A 15965-nucleotide genomic window follows, 5' to 3' on the forward strand; every position below is an offset into this window, starting at 1 on the left:
TTTTTTTTTTTTCCCTCCCAATAAGAGTAAATTTAAGAGACATTTCTGAGAGATAATTGGCAGGACTTATATCTGAATGAAGAGCTCAAACAAGAGAAGGGGTCAGAGATGACAGAGATTTTTGGTTGGATGACTGTGTACATGTTGGTTCAGGAGGAAAAGAATGATGAGTTGCATTTTTTTTTTTTTTTTAAGATTTTATTGGGGAAGGGGAACAGGACTTTATTTTATTGGGGAACAGTGTGTACTTCCAGGACTTTTTTCCAAGTCAAGTTGTTGTCCTTTCAGTCTTAGTGGTGGAGGGTGCAGCTCAGCTCCCTGTCCAGTTGCCGGTCCAGTTGCCGGTCCAGTTGCCGTTGCTAGTTGCAGGGGGCGCTGCCCACCATCCCTGCAGGACTCGAGGAGTTGAACTGGCAACCTTGTGGTTGACAGCCCACTGGCCCATGTGGGAATCGAACCGGCAGCCTTCGGAGTTAGGAGCACGGAGGTCCAACCGCCTGAGCCACCAGGCCGGCCCCGATGAGTTTGATTTTATGAGGCCAAATCTCCAGTGAAAAAAAATATGTATACACACACACACACAAACAAACAAACAAACAAAAAACAAACAGAAAAACAATAGAGCTCAGGAAAGAGGACAGAGTTAGAGACAACATTTAGGAGTTGTCAGTATGTGGGAAGAGTAGAACTGAAACCATTTAGGGAAGAGTAGGGGTGGAAAAGTCATAAGTGGGGCCTTGGAGAATAGAAAAGAAGAACCAGAAAAAAAACTTGGTAGGGGGGTGGGAGTTCAGGAAAGGTAGGAGAGAAAGGAGTGCCATGGTTAATGATATCAAATTCTGTAGAGGCCAGTTACAAAGAAGACTGAACACAGCTGGTAGGTTTGGAAATCTGGAGGACATCAATGACCTTTTCCAGAGGGAAGGTAGAATTGCAATGATAGGTAAGAAATGAATGGAAAGAGAAAAATGGAAGTAGTCAGTGGAAACTAATTTATTTAAAACATGAGGTTTTTCATCTCCTTTGAAAATCACACTAGAAGTTTTATTATTAATCTTCATTCTTAATCTCTTTGTGTTCACTTTCAACATTTCAATTAAAGCCCGACTTATGGTTTATTGTTGGTTGTCACTATCTTCAGTGAAATCTCACATCTCATTACACCAGCCTAAAATGTGAAGTTCTTAAACTAAAGAAGACAGAAAAACGCCGAATTGAATTTTCTTTTGTAATTAGAAATGATACTGTGAAGATGGCGCCTAGTCCCGTAGGAGGCACACTTTATGTCCCTGGAGAAGGTCTTCGATAACGTAATGATTTTCTCTTCGTAGATGGGCCCTTGACTCTGTCAGGACTGAAACTTTGTGTATCCAGTATTGTTGACATGTGATAAACTGGGTGTTAGAAACCCTGGATCCTGGTTCTGTCTAGCTTCTAACTTCCTGTGTGACAGGAAATCAATTATAAGTCATTTTCTATTCTGAGTCACAATTTCCTCATCTATAAAATCAGGGGTTGGGATGAAGCGGTTTTGAAAATTCTTTTCTGTCCTAATACATTCCCACTCAGTTACGTTTGTGACTGTGATTCTCCTCTGCCTGATGAGTGGCCAGGGCCGGGGTGCTGTGCGTGACTGGGGAATATGACCGGACGACTGGTCAACACTGGGACTTGGCTTTCATGTCTCACTACCTCTCAGTGTCACTTAGTCTCCTTGCCGGCTGGGCTGCCAGCCTCGTGACTTATGTAGCTTGTTGTGTCCTTTGTCCCTTCTGCTAAGTTCTTCTCCTAGGCTGGCTTCTTAGGACAGTGGTGTGGATTGATGGAGTTGTGAAGGCTACGAGCTCATCTGGAAGCTCTGGGGCTTCCAGGGGAGGTTGGGAGAGGCGATGGGGCCAAAGAGCCCTACAGAAACGAGGCGAGACTCCCGGATGCCTCACAGAGGCAGCGTTCCTTTCCTGTGTAAGCCACGCTGCCCACATTCCAGTCACGCACGAGGACAGACAGGCTAAGGGACAGGTGGGGTCTTCGCACCAGCCGCTAAAAATAGTGGAGGCAACGCTCTGCTCCAAAACAGCATCCGCACGTTAATTAAGGAGCCTGCCGGTAAGGACGAAAAAGCTGGCACATTTCCCATTCAAATCAACACCGTCCACGGGGACCCTCCTGCAGCTGAGCCAAGTCACAGGCTGGGAGAGCGGCCTCATGTCAGGCACTCAGGAAAATCCCCTCCTCGCTGGTGCGCGATCACATGACATTTCAGGGGCAACTGCAGGATTTCCATTTTAGCATCTCGTGTCGCAGCCAGTTTGCTTCACGCTTTTCATTTTCTTCTCCTTTTGTTTTAGTTTAGCCTGGCTAAGTTTGATGATGTGGCGTTGTGAACCTGGGCCTTGTGGGTGTATGCGGCTTGTTGTCAGGTGATAGATAAACTCAGGCAGAGGCCTTCTCAGTGCGCTGATGCTGGGAGAAAGGCACAGGGTGGAGGGGCCGTTGTCAGGGAGCTGAGCAAGCGGGTGGGAAAAGGAAGGAAGTCCTGAGAAAAAGGAAATGGGAGGACATAGTGGTATGTTCTTCCTGGGCTGCGGGCAGACATCTGGCTGCTAAGCCAGCTTCTGCTGAGAGGAAGCATAGACTTCTCCCGCTTCTGGGTCTGCAGCTCAAGCACAGAGACTACGCAAGCAACTATTTTTTATGGGCTGTAGTCCTGTGTGTCCAGCTGCTGGCTGGCTATTTCCACTCAGATGTCCACTGCCCTTTCACCCCCAACATGCATGAAACCTGGTTCCATTTCCCCCCAACCTGTTCTCCATCCCTACCCAGTGTGTAGACTTCACGTGTCAGTACTACAGGGCGATGTGGGGAAAGCCACCGGCCGGGAGGTGGACCTGGGTTGTGTTCCCAGCCTCACACTTAGCTGGGTGTCTCTGGGCAGACTCTTGACCTTTCGGAGTTGGGGGACACTGGCGCGGCATGATCTGTGTGAGCCGCGTGCCACTTACACCCAATCACCATGCAGCACAGTATTAAACTCACACATTGTTATCAAGTCTTGAGTTTTCATTGATCATGACAGCAAACTGTTCACAAATGCCCAGCTTCCGTGTTCCACTGTTGATCATTTCTATCAGCGTCATTACTTCGTGTCTGTGCTGGGTACTTTCTGTTTGCCCCTCCAGACGTTTTCCACCCTATGCTTGGTCCTGGGAGGCCGACCCCATGGGGCTGCGTCAACATCCTGTGCCTGCGGCTTTGGTGAAGTTTGGCCCATGGGGAGCCCCAGTAGGAAACTAGAGGGAGGAAGGAAAATGGGGCCATGATCTTAGTTCCGGGTTCTCTCCCTGTGAGGCACCTTGGATTGGTTTATTCCTGTGTTTCCCAGGTCATCCTGTTCAACCTGACGCTCTCCTCCTGGGTTCCAGTTCCCCTTCTGACCCCTTGTGCTCAGGCCTCAGGGTGGAAACAGTTCTTCCACTGTCCCCACCCCCAGGGGTCTACATAGCCACTGTAGTTGCCTTATATTCCACCTGCACCTGTGTGAATGATCTCAGATGAGCGTGGCCGATTTCCTAGTTGGGGTCTGAATGATGGCGCACTAGAGACCAGGGGTGAGACGGAAGGCTTGCACAGAAGACAGAAGGTGCCATTGCTGAGACTCGCAGGTCAGCAGAGGACAGAGCGAGAGGCTGAGCTGCCCTTCCCGTTATTACCCTTAGGTGTGACTAGAGGGGCCCACTGTGCCCCTCCTATGGGTGTGCCCTCTCCCCACGGGACAAGCAGACTATGGGGCCAAGGAGACATACCCACATGCAGCCACAGTGCCCCTTCCAGACCACACTGTCACTCTAAGACCCTGGCCTTCCTGCCCAAATGGCCACTTGCACAGCAGGTGCAGGCCTTTCCCCCAGGTGTGCACCCCAGGCCCAGCTAAGGGCAGCCCCTCCTGGGGGAGGGTGAGCAGATGGGTGTCCACTTGCAGGCACCCAAGGCTCTCATGGTGAGGAAAGTTGGGGCCAGTTACGAACCAAGGCCTGCTCTCCCTGTGGCCCCACCTTTGCGCACAGACTCCAAGGTGTCAGAGAATTCTAAATACACAAGGCAGCTACCAGATGGACATGTAGGCACACTAGTCAGGGCAGGATGGCAGGACACATTGATTCCAGTTTGTTAGCTTGATCTGTAACTTTTCAACAAGTGGGCACAGGGGTGTAAGCCTCCATTGGTGCTTATGTCCTGGGCCCTGCACATATTATGGATGGGTGGTTCTCAGGGCCACACTGTCCCCAGTTGCTCCTATTCAATGGCAAGCAGCCTACCTTCTTTCTCAAGGTTTATAGGGACAGAGAGTCATCCAATTCCTCATTAGTCTTTGCTGTGAAGTCAGTCTTCTTATGACGTTCTCTTCCTTGAATCCAGTTCCCTTAAGAAACAAAGTATGGAGAGTGAGCAAGTCGCATGTGGCTGGCAGCTGTGTGAGCTGTGACCTGGAGGCTCCTGAAGCAGCAGCTGTCAGGTCTTTCCATCACTCTCCAGCCCAGCTTGCCTTTCTTCCCTGTCAGTACCAAGCTGTCAGTACCATGGACAGGACTCAAAGTCCATGATGGGATCCACTCAGAATTCAGGTGAAAAAGAGGGCAGGCCATTTCCTGTCTCTGGGAGAACTGGTATATATGTCTCCACTGGATGTCACTACTACCCCGGTTCTCTATCACCCCAGGCTCTGGCAGACTGCAAGGTAATAAGGCAAAGGAGGCCCCTCCCCCTTCCCAACGGGGGAGCAGGGAAGGAATGGCCTGGGTCTGGTCAGAGAATGCTGGCTGGGAGCCCAGGCTTGGGTATTAGTCTTCCCTTGCTACTTACCATGCAGAGACCCCGCTTGAGCTCAGTGGTAAGATTAGGTGGTGGGGGTGCTCTGGTGGAACAGTGCTTGCACCTGTTGCCGGCAGCCACCCCCCACCCCCCAGCTCTCGTGTCTTCCTATCATCCCCACAGCATCCTCCGCAAACATCTGAGCTGGGAGGTGGCAAGAACTCCTAGGAAAAGGAGTGCTGGGGGCTCGGTTCAACTACCTCCCCTCGGCCCACACACCCACAGGGCTGGTGTGTGCTCGGTGTGCCCAGGCTTTGGGGCTTTCAGCCTCACGGGTTGGGGCACTTACACAGGACAAGCTCCTTGGTACTATCTCCTGAAGGAAGCATACGGTAAAGGAGATGGCGCCACCAGGATGAAGGCCGATGAGAGAGGCATGCACCGCTTGTGGAAGCCATCCTCAGAGGGCTCAGGAGTTACTGGCTCCCAGAATGCATGTGAGCGCTGATGGGAAATGCCCCGCGTGGCTCCCATCGGGAAACGCCCCTGGCATGGCAGCGTCATGCTCACCTTGAGGGACTCCAGATGGCAGCATCGTCCCCCCAGGGCAAGTCCGTGCTGTGTGCCTGCGAGCTGATCTCCTACTCAGCACCAAACGTGTAACCCCAGAGCCCAAAGAGGGACTTGAGCCTGTCTTGACGAGGTAGGAGCAGAGAGGGGGAGGGCAGTGGCCTGGGCACTGGGGTTCTTTCCAGGGACTCAGAGCAACGGCCGGAATTAAGAGAGCTAACTACCCTCCAGTACTGCAGAAAACCCCAGGAGTGATTCTATAACCAAGCGTCCCCCATGACCTCAGTGAAGTCCCTCTACAGGTCCCACTGCCCCCACGTTGGAATGGAGATCTGTTTCATCTTCTATTGCCCAGGCCTCGCTGGAGTCAAGAGAAGCAACCCCCCTATCTCTATGCCAGGAAGCGACTGTGGAAGAGAGTGTGTCATCAAGTGGAAAATCAACAAAAGTGCCATCCACCGGTACCTCAGTACCATGACGTAGTTTCACACCCCCAACCCCACCTCCCCGGAACCATCCTGTGAATGGCAACCTGAGCCACTTCAATGGGGACACACAGGGGTGATCCCACACAGAGAGCAAGTGCTAACCTCTCTGAGACTTCAGCACCACACCCCTCCGGCCGTCATTTCACAGCCTCGCTGCTATTCCTCCCAGCCTCCCTCCCGCAGAAAGCCCTCCCTGGCTGCACGAGATCCAGCAAACACGCAGCCCAGCCCACAGAACGCTTTCCTTTGTTCCTTCCCCAAATCATTTTTGTTGGATTTTTGTCGTCTCTTTTATTCTCTAATGTGCCAAGTGCCTGATCTGGGAGCCCAGAGCGGTCATTGGCCTGGGAACAGGTTTAAGGCTAATTATTGGAGGCTGAGTGACAATTCTGAGTGGCGGGCTAGTCAGTGGTCAGGAGCAGGATTCTCTGCTGTATTCACACAACTCACTCTGGGTCCAGGAGATGACGGGGTCAGGACTTCCCCTGGGAAGGATGGTGGTTGCCATTTCTGAGACAGGAAGACGAGACCTGAGGTACAGCTCAGTCAGGAGGCTCTTATTACACAGGGTGGAATTCCCAAGGCTTCTGAGGCTCCACGTCCACTTATAGAGTATGTGGTCTGAGCCTGAAATCTAACATGACGGCCCAAAACACCTATCGCTGAACCTGTTATTATGATGCCTTTTGAGTTCTTCCTGGCCTGCTCCACCATTTCAAGTTTATCATTCTCCCCGCACCCCGACCCTCCAAACACACCCACCGCAGCCACCACAGACCCACTGGGCAATGAAGGGGTCCTGGCCAGTGAGGTCACTGTTTACCAGACCGTCTTAGAAGAGTGTTGACCTGGCCGCCCGGGACTCTGAGACCCCCTCTTAGGCATGTTGGTCCAGTGAGTGGCAGTTGCTCAGGAAACTCTCATTCACATCCCCTCCAGCAACGGGGGCAGATTCCGGATGTCTCCAGGACGTCAGATACAGGGCAGATAAAGGTCCATCCCCTTGTACTTTCATGATCTTGAGGAAGAACACCAAAATAAGACAGTATCAGGAGGAGGGTGTATAAACTCATGCTGGTGTGTGAGTTTCTTCCTGCAAAGAAACTTCCATGAGCTACTCAACCAACTAGACCTCTGAGTTCAGTGTAGGAAGGTGCCGGTGACCTCACTTTTCAGTTGCCCTGAGCAGGACTTGTCTCTTCCACTCTCCCATGTATAGTTTCAGAGCTGTTTACGCAATCCTTTGGTAGCTTCCTCTGCACGAACCCAAGACTAAGCCTAATTGTGTTGCTGCTTTGATATTAGCAGCCGTCCTCCCTGCCCTTTACACACCTGATTCAACCCAGAGCAAATCGAAGGGAGGGAAGGAGACATTAGTAAGGACTGACCTTTGCAACTGTCTCATTGGATCGAAAGACAAAGTCAAGTGAATAAGAAGCAGGTGGCCAGCCACAGGGGCCCTCCTTTAGGCTAAGCTCTTTTGCATTCACTTTCCTCTGAGCTCTCTGGCACCGTCTCTTTCTTCTTTGCAGCTCCTGTATCGGTGTGTTTTTTCTGCTAAGCTGCAAAGCTTACTTAGAAAGAATGGCAAAGAGAGGTTTTATTTAACACTCTCACTTCCCTCTCCCAGAAGTCTTCCTTTGCCTTTTTCCATAGACCCTTTATTTGGAAGCAGGGACTTTTGAGGTTATTACAAAGGGGAGCGTGACAAAGGTAGGATCTTTGGGTAGCTGCTCTGGTGAGCCGTGTGCTTGTGAGAAACTCAAAACCTCTCCATCTAGCATTGTGTTAACTATATGTTCTTACTTTCTGTATTCTTGATGCTCTGGCATTTGGGACTCCCTGACCAAGGAAAGACTGCGGCTTCCAGGGCTAGCCAATTCTCAGAAGTAGCAGAGGACTCCCCTGTGGGCATGGCTTTCATAGGCAAACCAACCCATCCAGAGCCCTGTGGTACTATCAACACCCTCGTTTATCTGGCCAAGCCTCTATCCCCCTGCCCTAATTATCCCAGGGCCGGATACCAGACAAATAGTGACCGCTTCTATGCCCCACAGCCTGCCGGAATTATTCAAACAAGCCAATCCGAAGCCTGTTCAGCTCCTGACCCTGCCTCGCTCATCCCTCCCTGCAAAGTCCACAATACAAGCTTTGCCCAGGCTTTCACCTGACTCCTTCTCCCTGCTGACCGACGCTGGTGCTTCCCTGAGTGGCCCTGTGTGGCGTGCTGGGCCCCCTACTCTTAGGAACTGTGAGTAACAAACTCTTGTCAGCAGCGTCAGTCACCTCCTGATCTGTTGACCTCATTGTACCCGAATGAAAGCAAAATCCTGGGTCCATTTAAAAACCAGCATGGAGGCCAAAGACTTGGGTTCAGTTGTACCCCTCTCTGAGGGACGGTTGTCACCCTCTGAAATGGAAATGAGATTTATAAAGTTTTTGAGAAAAGCCAGCCCCATGCCACCCCCTATGGCGATGACAGCAGCATCCCCTGCATCCCATGGTGTGTGTGGGGGTCTGCCCAGCAAGTGGTTGTCCATCCTGGGCTCCGGTAGAGGAGATCAGGTTGTGGTCCTGCTTTCAGACCCCTCCTGTTACTTTGTAGTCAGAATCTTGGCCAGTGGAAGGGGGGTGTTGAAGTTCGTATCTTTCAGGGCAAAGACCTGACCCAAGAGTTCAGAGTCACAAGTTAATGACTGAGATGTGCTGAATACACTTGGATAATCTGATTAAATCCAACTGCTCTTCCTGAAATGACTTCTGTGTGTGCCAGACACGGTGTGAGGGGAGTGGTGAGCAATGGGGCGCAGGGGACCAGGTCACGGAGGACATCAGAGGCCTTGCTAAGCATTAGTTTTACTGTGTCCTCAGGACATGGGTGAGTCCGGCGAATGATAGGACTGAATTTATGTTCTAGGAGTTTATCCAGACAGCTGTGCATCAAATCATAAGGAAGCTGAAACGATGCAGGTGGCTGAGACGAAGTTAACATTAGGGTGGTGCAAAAGGTATTGAGATTTTTGCCATTATTTTTAACCTTTTAAACCGCAATTCCTTTTGCACCAACCTAATATATTGGCTCCCATTAGAGAAGATTGAACACACATGAGATATATTTAGGAGGTGATGTTGGCAGAACTTGGGAAGCATTGCATATAGCAGACCAGGGCTCTGGCTTCGGTGTTTGGAGAAGGTGGGTGTCATTCACTGAGATGATGAACGTGGACCCAGCAGGTTCCCTCCTTCTCTGGACATCAGTTTCTTCTCGAGTTCCTTCCAGCTCTCAAAATCTAGAACTCTACTTCCCAGAAAGAAAATTTCTCTACAGGAATGTGGAAGCAGAAAACGGGGGAAGGGATACTTACATGAATGGGCCCTGACGTCAGCCTTTGCATATCTCACCAGGCTGGCATTCAGTGGGGGACACGTGGGTGTTGGTCCGAGCTGGACAGAAACCACCCATGAAGGCCCCCTTATGTGCTCTTCAGGAGAAGCATCTTCAGTGGGTCGCACAAGCCCCAGGGCTACTCAGTCCCCTTAGAAGTGATTGAAGAAAAGATGGGCATTGCTTGCCAAAAGTATTTCTGTCAAACTCCTATTGAGAGGAATTGAGCCAAGAAAAGGTCCGAGGCCAAAACCACCTTTCTCTTCTTATAAAACCAATCACAAGGGCATTCCACACATGCCAGATCGTCTTAGTCTGTTTGGCTTGTTATATTAAAAATACCATAAAGTAGGCAGCCTTAACAACAACACACATTGATTTCTCACAGTTCTGGAGGCCGGGAGCCCAAGATCAAAGCGCTGGCAGATTCGGTGACTGGTGAGGACCCTCTTCCTGGTTCGTAGACAGCCATCTTCTCACTGTGCACTCACATGACAGAAGCAGTGAGGGAGCTCGCTGTAGTCTCTTTTATATGGGCATTAACTCCATTCATGAGGGTTCCACCCTTATTATTCCCAAAGGCCCCCTCTCCAAATACCATCACACTGGGCATTAAGATTTAGCATAAGAATTTGGGGAGACACCAATCTTAGGAGATCTGTGGACCTGGGCTCCCACAGCTCTCGGCTGATTCACAAAGAGGAGCCAGCACTCACACTGGGGTGGGGAGGACATATAGGCACTAGGAGGGTCCAGCTACTGAAGCCACACCCTTCACGCCGAGCCTCAGTGGCTCGGCGTGGGGAACCAGAGTGCTATAAGAGCCAGAATCACGACGACACGAGGCTGGCTGCAAGACCTGCTCCCGCTGAGCAGGGGCAGCTTGAAGCAGCAGTTACATTTTGGCAACTTGTTTTCCAAATTTGGAATGTCCTTGGTTCCTTTAGAGAAGTGATTTTCAACCCTACTGTCATATGCTGGTTTCAGGTCTTGCTTCCACACTCCACGGCAGTTCCATCCCATCCAGGTAAGTTCCATCCAGTCCAGGTGTCCAGCCCTGGCCCCCGAGATCCCACCTGGATATTCTTCCCTGGGCCCTTTTTGTCCAACACGAGGGTTTGGACACGGAGACACAGCTGGAGGGTTAGCAGAAGCAGTCAATTACACAAGAGCAGAGACACAAGATTCTAAATGGCAAATGGCCCATCATGATTGTTCTCACGCCACAACCCTGGAGTGAAGACTATGAATGGGAAGAGTGAACCGGAAGGAAAGCCTGTATTACGTTGAGTTCTGGAAGAGAAAAGCAGAGACTGACGGCAACTGTAGAAGAGACTATTGAGTGTTAAAACAACAACAACAAAAAAGGACTGAGTTATACTTCGTTTAAATTTATTTATTGAAAATCAGACCTACACTGTGTAATTGAAGATGAGAAATTATACTTGTGTGCCGAAGACTTTTTAAATTGCGTGGTTTTATTTTTTTTTTTTAACGTAAGTTTTTGGACTGGTGTTCTAGAGCAGGCGTGAGTGAACTCTTTCTGTAAAAGCAGGAATTAAATTATTTTAGGCTTTGTTGCCCTGTCAAAACTATTCAACTGTTGTGACACAGAAGTAGCTCTAAAGATGACGTAGATGAGTGGGCAGGCACATGTTCCTGAAAAACTCTGTTCACACGAATGGGCAGTGAGTGGGCCAGATGGGGCTGGTGAGTCACAATTTGCCAACCTCTGCTGTGTAAACTGAGATTCAATTAAGTGTGAGTGTGTTGATTATTTAGATCATGAAGTCATAAATCCAGAGCCACCGTCTACTTGAGGCAGCTTTCCCACGATGCACATCTCAAAATTTGAGGTAAATAATTTTGCTAAGCCATCCGAAAATCCTACAACTTCAGTTTCTGGGGAAACAAGTCAGGGCTCAACAAAAATGTAGAAAACCCCACCTTCTGTGGCTAATGTTGGTTTCCTGACTTTCAGATCAGGAGTATATGAAATCAAGTATTCATGTGAGTGACCATCTTGTAGGGCTGGTGGACTTTAAATGGTGTTTCCCCAAGTACTCTCTTGGATTGTTTCTGCCACATTTTAGGCATGTATGTATGTATGTATGTATGTATGTATGCATGTATATATGCATGTATGTATGTATGTATGCTTATTCTGTTCTTTAGATTCCACGTATAAGGTTTTTGCCCCATTTTAGACAAATAATTCTCTTGTGGAAAAATATGCTGAGGTCGTTAGCCTAAGAATTGCTGTTTAAGTTGTTGTTAACGCTCTGGAAATTTAACCATCATTGTTAGTGAAGGGTAAAAAGTTAGCAAATATTGTGTAAGTACTGCTATTAGGTTGGTGCAAAAATAATTGCAGTTTTTGCAATTATTTTTAACCTTTTAAACCGCGGTAACTTTTGCACCAACTTAATAGAAGAGACACTGGTCTAGGATTGGAGAAAAAGTGTGTAGATTGGTTGTTTTATAAGGTTGCAAATGACAGAAAACCTGAAAAGAGAATTTGCTAGCAGAGGTGTGTGACTTGCTCTAATGGCTTCAAACATCCCTGGGACTCAGCCGCTGTCCACCTCAGCTCTGCTCTTCTTGTTGGCTTCCTTCTCAGGCGCCATGTTGTCATGAGATGGCTGCTGGCAGCTACAGAGCAACACCCTCTAGGAGCAAGTTTAGTGAAAAAGAGAGACCGTCTCTCTCCTCAAAGTCCCAGCAAAAGTCTCATTGCATCTCATTGGCTCTAGGGGGCCCATCGCGAATCCGAGGCTGTGGCCCACAGTTTGCAGCGCTCCGATTGCCCCCACACCCTCGTGTAGGCGCAGTATAGGCTCTGCCTGAAGCACATGGGCTGGTTGCTGTGGGTGAGGATTGTGTTGAAGAGGAAAATGGGGGAAGGCTGAATGGATTCTGAATAGTAAAACCAAGAGCTGCACCAGCAGTTTAGTTCGGCTTTCTGTTGAGAAACTCTGTTGGCCTCTTTGGCTCTTGCTGTCAGGTGTGATTTGCCCCATGGCTATCTCTTGGCATATGACCTCCTACTATAGCCAACCGCCAATTTATCTGATCTCAATAGTGAAAAGCTCCAGGTCAAAACTTCCCGCTCAGCCTGCAAAGGTGGGGCCTCCAGTGGGGCCAACAAGCATTATACGTAGAGAGGCCAAGGCCCTGCCTTTCCCCTCCCAAAGTGCCTGAGGCCCAGGAACTGCCAGGAGTTTGGGATGAGGTGTTAATGTGTGAGAATGTAATGGGAGAGTTTGAACTCCTTCATGGGTTTGAGGCAAGATCATGGGTTCCCAGACAGACCCCATAGTCTTAAAACAAATTCCTCCCATTGCTTGAGCGAATCACTACAACTAGGTGACCACAGCGCCAAACACAAGCGTCGTAAATAATCCCATGTGAATAATGTGTTGGGTGTGTATTGTGACCCTCACGCTGGTGTATGTCCGGGGTGGCAAGATGACGCCAGCACCGGAAGGAGAGCGAGGCTGCCAGTGGGGCAGCTGAGGCTGTGGGAGACTTGTGGGGTACCACAGTAGCTTTAGGGTGAGAGACGCTGGCAGAAGCCAGGCCAGGCCAATGCGTGCAGTGACTACAGTCTGTGGAAATGACTCCTGAGGGGCGGAAAGTGAAAGGAAAGGAGAAACGCCAACGTGGCTCCTCCTCGGAGCTGCGGAGGGCTGTGGGGACCACGAGGGCAGCTGCAGGGACCACAGGCCAAAGGGTGAATGTGGGAGGGACTTATACCAGGAACCATGTGACACAGAGGGTGTCAGGCTCAGGAGAGAGGGCTTGAAGGTGATGAGTGAGGAAAGTTCTGGCAGCCAAACGAAGTGGGGAACAGGAGACCGTCTTTCTGCTTTACCTCCATTGTGTCACTCACCCCGCACCGTTTTACCTCATGCTATAGGACAGTTTAACTGTACGCTCAAGCAATCAGCAGGGAGGGGAAAGGCAAAGCCAAGAAAGGCAGGACCTTCATTGTGGGAAGGAAATAATCTTTGAGATGTCCCCTTCGTTCATGTTACCCCAAAAGGAGGCAGGGAAAAGAAATGTCCAACGTGAACCCAACTTGGCCCATCCCCCCAGGTCTGTGAGGGTGGGGAGCTGTGTGGGCAGTGGAGGCGGCTCCCCGCTCTGACCCACACCAGCCAGGCCTTCCTGTAGTAACAAGGCTTGTGCGGCTCACTGCAGAGAGCCATGTCAACCCAGCTCCCGTTCTGTCCTCCCCTCATACCTTGCCCAGCCCAGAGAACTGCACACTTAGTGTGTTCAGGGCAACCCAGGAGTCCATGCCCTCCCGAAGCTAAGCAGTCTCACTTTCACTTCTTAGGTGAACTTGGGGCCCCTGGGTGCCATTTCTAGAGCATCCATATTTCCTTTCGGGGGTAGCGTGAGGAAGCCACACTCTCTGGGCCATCTCCCCTGGAGCCTTGCATGTCTCCATTGGGCATGTTCTTGACCCCTGTGGACTGTGGAACAAGACTGCCTGGGTTTGAATCTCAGCTCCTGCATTGACGATGAAGGTTGGGGAAACAGCTTAACTCATCAACACCCGAACTTCTTAATCTGTAGAATAAGGATGTGAGTGCCAGTTTGTTGTGAACATTAAGTAAGATAATATAAAAAAAGTGTAGCACAATGTGCATGGTTAAGTGTTCAGGAAAGGTCAGCTACTTGGTGACCTTCAACTGTCTTTTGACCTTGGCTTTTCTGTCATAGCCAAAGTCAGGTCAGTCCCTTCCCTCATCAGATATATCATTGTTGTGTGTTTCAGGCCTTCCTCTTTGACCAACTTCCACTGACATCTATGTGCACCCCACCATGTGTTTCCCAAAACCTTGAGACCCAGTGCCACCCATTCCAGAACATTCCACCATTATGAATAGCTGGTACTTGGCTTGCTTTGAATTTCATGGAGTGGGGTTTATCAAGAGTTTTTTAATAGAGCCTTTCAAGTGCCCTGTCTGGAATAAGAGCAAGAAAACATGTTCCTGGATTTCTCTTTCTAAAAGGTCGGTTATTAGACATTTCTGGGTGTTAGAGAGACAATCAACCAAGAATTAAAAACATTTTTTTCTCAAGCTCTCACCTGAGGCCTTTGCCATACCCATGAGCTTTAGCGGCTGCTCCCAGGTAGCAGTAATACACTTTTCCTCATTAATGACTTCATTAGTGCATGTCAGAGGCCGGGCTGACAGGGCGATTTTTGCAGTGCTATCAATCTGGCTCAACCAGTCACTAGGAATCAGCTTTAGAGAAGTGAAAAGCCTCTAAGTTCAGCCCAGAACCTCGCCCTCACCATCCACATCTCCTGCCTGATGCAAGCTGGCGTCCAGAAAATGTTCTTATGCCACACCCCGTAGGCTGCACCCTGATTTGTTTGTTACCTTGGAGCCATGGGGGATCATTAACTTCTCTGCAAACTTGCCAAATTATGAAACAGTCGCTGTACCTGAATGCACCTTGGTTCCCTGCAGTGACCAGAGAGGGAGAGGGCTGGAGGGGCAGTCTGTTGGAGATCAGTAGGTGGAGCTTGGAGGCCCCACCCTCCCCAGAGCCAGCTCAGAATCCCTGTCTTTCTGTTTCTCTTATTGTTTTAGCAGATGTTGAGAAGCTAATCTTCCTTTACCCGAGTGGCTTCACTCCTTTTGTATCCAAAGGAGAAGACCCCAAGTTGCCATGAACTCTGCCATCACTAGCTGTGAGCACCCTGACCCCTCGGTGAGTGTTGGTTGGAGAGAGAGGGAAAGATAAGGGGGAGGGGGCAAGCAGAAAGGAAGAAAGGGTCCTGGAGGGGGGTCCAGCATGGAGTCCTAATGTTCTGATTCGTTACTGGTACTAGGGATGGTGGCTACATTCTAGATAAGATTTTAGATTATTACACAGGGGTGGCAGCTGTGCTCTGATCTCACCATCACCAGGGGCAGAGAGTCCTCCCTGAGTGCTAACTCTGTGAATGAGTTACAAAGAAAGGAGGAAGAGGTGGAAATTGTGCTTTACCTTTATTCACAGGTTGGTCTCTCTTGAATCTAAATGTTTATTTTCCATGTTTCCATGTGTCTCAGCATTACCATTTCTTTGATCAGAAGCCCTTTCTGAAGCAAAGCAAAGCAAAGGGAAAGAGAGAGAGGGAGAGAGAGAGAGAGAGAGAGAGAGAGAGAGAGAGAGAGAGAGAGAGAGTACTGATATTTACTGCACAACCAAAATGTTCCACACTTTGTGTACGTTATTTTTTTCTTCCTAAACCGATAAAGGCACTTGTGTTCCCATTTTACAGATGGGGAACCTGAGATCCAGAGCAGTAAATTCATGGTAAACCATCTGGAGGCCTTAAGCCCTGACCCCACCACCTCTCCAACCTATTTTGGCCACCTGAGAATAACAGTGGACGGGGTGGAGGTCCTCTGCTCTTGCCACTGACCACTGTTGTGGCTGCTCACTCGCAGGTTGTGAAAGAATTCACGAGGCAGGTAGAAATACAGAAGGAAGATGTATTAAAGTAAGAGGAGGGTTGGCTGGGTAGAGCCTGCTGGAGACTCCTGCCTTAAGTCTTTGTTTCAGCTGAAGTTTTATATTTCTAACCTAGTCTATTTATATTCCAAACTAGTCTCCTCCTCCTGTGCTTATCTGCTCCATATTATAAATTGCTTCGGCTTATAGTGGAATTTTCTGTTGAGTTTGGCTTTGTCTGTTGGGGTGGG

The 15965-nt window shown here is 49.5% G+C and overlaps 1 protein-coding gene across 5 annotated transcripts in view; it reads left to right on the plus strand.

Annotated features, from left to right (window-relative positions):
- The first annotated feature begins 14684 nt into the window (after nucleotides 1–14684).
- The window catches only part of LOC109457695 (solute carrier family 23 member 2-like), a 34098-nt gene continuing 32817 nt past the window's right edge, over nucleotides 14685–15965 (plus strand). The window contains exon 1 of one of the 5 annotated variants that reach the window (XM_074315335.2): nucleotides 14685–14985. In XM_074315335.2, coding sequence (XP_074171436.2) covers nucleotides 14944–14985 — 42 coding nt within the window. In that variant the 5' untranslated portion in view covers nucleotides 14685–14943. The remainder of the gene's footprint in view (nucleotides 14986–15965) is intronic. The other 4 variants (XM_074315337.2, XM_019750790.3, XM_074315338.2 and 1 more) reach the window with 4 other exon arrangements.

Source organism: Rhinolophus sinicus, chromosome 8 (assembly GCF_057876585.1).
Source record: "Rhinolophus sinicus isolate RSI-liver-muscle chromosome 8, RSI-T2T, whole genome shotgun sequence".
In the NCBI taxonomy this organism is placed as follows: domain Eukaryota; kingdom Metazoa; phylum Chordata; class Mammalia; order Chiroptera; family Rhinolophidae; genus Rhinolophus; species Rhinolophus sinicus.